Raw genomic sequence first — 4,934 nt, 5'->3', positions numbered from 1 at the left:
TAGTTAAAGACATGTACCTCATTGATGTCATACTCAAACAAGAAAGAGAAGTCTCCAAAAGAGATTCATTACACGCAAGTGACATTTTCCAACAAAAGGACATGCCACCTCCACAAGAATGTAACCTATTCTATTAATAAATTAGTTTCATAACATTAAAGGCATTCATCAGCAACAAACAAAAATTTAAATCTTAGATATATATAGGTTTGTATAGCATAGTGTAAAAGACATCATCAAATACAATAATAATAATAATAATAATAATAAAAAAGAATAAAACAATCAAGAGCATAACAAATCATGTCTCAAACCATACACTAGAAAAAGCATTAAAATAGTTCAACAATATCCAAAGCATTGTCAACATCTAAAGCAAACTCAGCAACAAAATATTCAAACGTCAACAAATATTCAAATCAAAGAGTCTTAGACTTTTTGAGGTCAGACAAAACAAACTACCATGGAAAAAACACAATCAGCTACGGATGTTCATACTGTAGTCAGCTTCCTGCCTAGCTCAAGTACCTACACCAAAAGGGTCAAACAAAAATAGTCAATGGTCTTTAGATTTTAAGACAACTTAAGTAACACCAAATGAGAGACATAAATTGTTTTCTCATAGAAATCAAAAATGATTTATGTTTTAGAAATGAATAACCATCTATATATACCTTTTTCTTCCTTTTTTTTCTTTTAACAACAGACTTGGATTATTATATTAACCAGAAAGATCCGAACAAAACAAGATCCTCCTCAAGCTCAGAAAGAACAGAGAGGAGATTAAAGTAACTAAGTAATAGTCCAAGTAGTGTATATGGGTAAGGGGGAGTGGTAGTTACAAAAGGAGGGAAAAAAAAAAAAAAAACCTTATTAACCCTTCTGCATTTATCAACCCTCCGTTCGGGTTCAAGAAAGTTTAAGAAATGGTTTTAAATCAATTATTTTGTTTGGAACGAAAAAGATTTGAAATGAACGTATTTAAAATTCTGTGTTTTGATGGTAACTAGAAAAGAAAAGAAAGTTATGAATCTACTAATATAGACTTTTAACTATGTATTGATTGAAAATTAGAATTTGACAAGGTCGATTAAGTAATTTACTTTCAAATCTTATGAAATCCTGCAAAATCCGAGCATTTTAGTCAGGAAAGTTTTTTAAGTAAACAGAATTTGAAATCCCTTTTACCACACAATGGAAAGCATTTGAAATTCAATATGGATTGAAATCCCTCAAAATTACGAGGTTCCAAACAAGCCAAAGATTCCACGGTTTCTTTCTAATCATCATAGGGCACTATTAAAATTTGCCTAAACATTCATTATATTCAAGCCTCTGCTCCCTTGCATATTATTAGAAGAATAAACTTCTCTATGTTACTTTGTGACAGGACAAATAGCTACAATCAGTCAGTCATGGAATTTGGCATCCATTTGACATAACTGAATGAAAAAGGCATGTTCGTTATGGTGCAGAAAGAATGTAAGTATGTTAGAATAAAAGCATTATTATCACATTAAGTGACAAAGAATAATATTCGTCAATCGGAGACATCAATATTTCATTATCAACATGCTAAAGTATAAAGGATAGGAGACAGGCGTACCTGTACTGTACAGCTGCTTCTACTCAAAACAAAGATGTTACTACTATTTACTAAGGAAGAACTTTGGATCCCAAGGCTCCCAGTCTAGTACACTACAAGAAAGTTTGTACTGATCAAAGAAGATCAGCTGGACTGTTTACGCTTCTTGTCGCCATCGTCATTGTTAGCACCGTGATGTCCATTTTGAACAGGCGGATTCGTATATATGATTTGACCAAACAATTGAATTGAATATACTCCAGCTTTAGTTGAGTTGCAGGTCTGGTTCTCAGCCGTTCCTGTGGCAAAGGAAAGAACACTAGCCTGACTATCAGGCGATAAGGTATCCGATTGCACACTACCAATTTGGAGGTCAGTAGACACCGTTTGTGTCTTTGGCGCTGCATTCAGCTTGCACGTGGAAATTTCATCACATGTTGGTGGAGTAATTTCATTATATGGATTGAATAACCCAGATTCACAGAAAAAATTTTGCCTGGCTCCCTGCATGCCAGCAGGAAATGAGTTAAAACTCAACAATGATTGGTTGAATTGCCCCATTGTTGAATCACCGAATGTCATCAGAGGTGAAAACAGATCTGCTTCACCATTCACCACCGCAGATTTCTGGGGACCTCTAAATTTCTTTGCTGGGTGAAGAGGAGGGATTGGAGGAGTGGGTGTAGCAAGTTCAACCTCCCAAGGGCTCACATACTTAGCACTCTGCAGAGCATCAGTTTCTTCCCATGTAACCTAAGACAGAAAAACGAAATAACATGAAAATAATGATAATAAATCCTGGTAAAAACACAACAACAGTCTGTACAGAGAACAACTTCTTAAGACCACACAAAATGTAAATTCCTAACTGACATAAGGGAAAAGATCTAATAAAGAAACCCCAGTTTTCAGCAACACCCATAGTCATCTGACTAAATCAACAAATCCCATTTCCATTCTCTTATTGCTTAATGGGCTTGTTATCTGGTATGTATGTACGGGAACACTCCAGAGTGATCCGACTAAATCAATTGTTTAAGAACTGTCTCAACCACCAAAGACGTGATATATAACCCAACAGAGTTACACATTTACTTCCAATAGTATTTTGTCAGATCAACCATCCTGATACAACACACCTAGCAACCGGAGCAAACCCCACATTATCCAACACCAAAAAATCCAGACACAATACACGATACATATTCAACAATGAGGGTGTAATTGAAAATACTCGTAAATTATAAATCCAGTTCTCTGCCTCAAAATTAAAATAAAATTAGACTACTTCTTAATGAGAAAACATGTACGATTAAAAATGTCAGCATCTTTCAAAGGGTGGAACCAACAAACCATCATGAATGAAATGACCTAGAGTGAGTGACTCCAACACATCTTCAGTATCTAGTGTTTTTCCTCTCCCTCAAATCCCCGATAAGAAACAGAGAATTTAATATATATCCTAAAAATAGATTGATATTTGATCCCATCCAATTATTTCTCATCACTGATTGTCATGTTGAGTATGAAAACATAAACTAAAGCTAAATATAAACAACATGATCAACAGACTCAGACAATCAAATGAAGCAAAACTCAATTATCAAAAGAAAGAAAAAATAATTCAGAAGTACGTAGATATGATAACTATCTCCTACTCATGTGGAATTAGAGACATGGGTTAACAAAGGAAATGTTTACCTCAAGCATACGCCATGGAGAACCCATCCAAGGCCCATGGGCAGGAATAGATGCTGAGGTTACAGTCCCTTGATACCATTGCATCTTCAAAGAATCCTCCGTCTCCAAAGGCATTTTCACTCTTAACCCAGAATACCACTGATAATTCATCGAATTGTTCACTTTCTCAGCTGGAACAACAAATTCGGACAAGCCAGCCCTAGGATAATAAACCACCTCGAATGGCTTAAATTGCGTGGCCAATTCCGCAGCGTTAGCGACCGCCTCAGCCGGCACCTTCCCAATATTACTTCGGGAGAAAACTTCACTTCCTCCATCTCCAGAACGTTTCTCCTCCACATTGTACCTTCCTCCACCAATCTGGCTATTCCATCTGCTACAATCACCGCCTACAATAGCCCTTGAGGGTGTGGCACGACGAATGCCCACGAACATATCCCCACTGGAATTCTTTGCGAAAATGACGGCATCACCCGCAACCAGCTTCTTATGATTCACAAACTTACTCCACCCAGTAGTGAGCAAATGCCGCCTCGGCGTCCCACGATAAATATGACGAAAATTCCAAACAACTCCATGAACATCAGTAATCGATAAAGTCTGCACCGGCGGTTCAACCTTATAATTCAAGGGAGGAAAAATAGAATCGGCACAATACCGCGGTACAGAAAATCCACCGCCATTATTAGCATCAGAAGATGTAAGAATCTTAGCAAACTTCTCAATTGTATTCCTGTTCCCACTACCATCATCAGAACAATTAAATCCAGAAACCACTTCAGACCCACTCTCACCAGGACGAATTGGATTAAGATTCAACTTAAGACAGACTTCGTCAGACAGTGAATCGGCATTATAATCGGCAGCAGAAACGATACATTTAGTAATAGGGTTAGAAAGAACAGACCGAGAAAGTGTGGGAACATAAGTAGCTTGTTCGACATGTCCTTGAACGAAATAGTAAACTTCAGAACCGACAGTGTGGATATGGGCAGAATAGCCGGCAAAAGCACGCCAAAGATTCGGGTCCATTATCATGCCGGAAAAAGAACCGGCGGTGATCGAACAGCAAAAAAGAACAATGGAAAATTGTAATAGTTAGGGCAAGAAAAAGAAAGAAAGTGAGATGAAATTTGTCTGTTAGGGTTTGTTGAGTGTTGTTATGGAGAGATTTTGGGGATGGTGAGAGAGATATTTGGGAAGAACTGTGACTATGTCTTCATCTTCATCTTCACCTTCTCTCTCTCTCAAATATCATAGACATTTTGAAGAGAGAGAGAGAGTGAAAGAGAAAATGGCGTATTGGGTCGGAGAAACAGGAATCGGCAATGAGAGAAGAACAGACTTACGTAACGGAAACCCTTGAAAATCGGGGTGACTTTACGGTTTTACCCCCGACAATCTAACTGAAAATCTGATTTTTTGTTTAACTCCTCTTCTCTCCCTTCATTTTCTTTTCTTTTCTTTTTCTTAAATTGCAAAATTACTTCATTTTTTAATTTATGTCTATTTGATCCCTATTTTTTTTTAATTATAAATTTAGTTATTTAACTTTAATTTTTTAGTTAAATTTCTGTTTCAGTTTGTGTACTCTTTAAGTTTCATTAGATTTTAGTATTTGTACCATCCATTTTTAGCCATTCTATTC

General features: G+C 36.6%; 1 protein-coding gene across 1 annotated transcript; it reads right to left on the bottom strand.

Moving 5' to 3' along the window:
• Positions 1-241: 241 nt before the first annotated feature.
• Positions 242-4,615, bottom strand: LOC120076761 (auxin response factor 17). Its single transcript, XM_039030663.1, has 3 exons — positions 3,287-4,615; positions 1,607-2,338; positions 242-528 (listed from the first exon to the last, which is right to left on the bottom strand). Exons 1-2 carry the CDS (start codon positions 4,322-4,324, stop codon positions 1,730-1,732), a joined length of 1,647 nt encoding a protein of 548 aa, XP_038886591.1. The 5' UTR covers positions 4,325-4,615; the 3' UTR covers positions 242-528; positions 1,607-1,729.
• Between the last annotated feature and the right edge of the window lie 319 nt (positions 4,616-4,934).

The sequence above is a fragment of the Benincasa hispida genome, chromosome 4, assembly GCF_009727055.1.
Source record: "Benincasa hispida cultivar B227 chromosome 4, ASM972705v1, whole genome shotgun sequence".
NCBI lineage: Eukaryota > Viridiplantae > Streptophyta > Magnoliopsida > Cucurbitales > Cucurbitaceae > Benincasa > Benincasa hispida.
Note: the sequence above shows the minus strand (reverse complement) of the source record. Positions and strands in the feature narration are given on the sequence as shown.

Excerpts from the sequence above, each read along its gene's own strand:
- LOC120076761 (XM_039030663.1), bottom strand. The coding sequence starts at position 4,324 with ATGATAATGGACCCGAATCTTTGGCGTGCTTTTGCCGGCTATTCTGCC. Across the intron at positions 2,339-3,286 it reads CTCCATGGCGTATGCTTGAG|GTTACATGGGAAGAAACTGA; the intron begins GTAAACATTTCC and ends TTTCTGTCTTAG.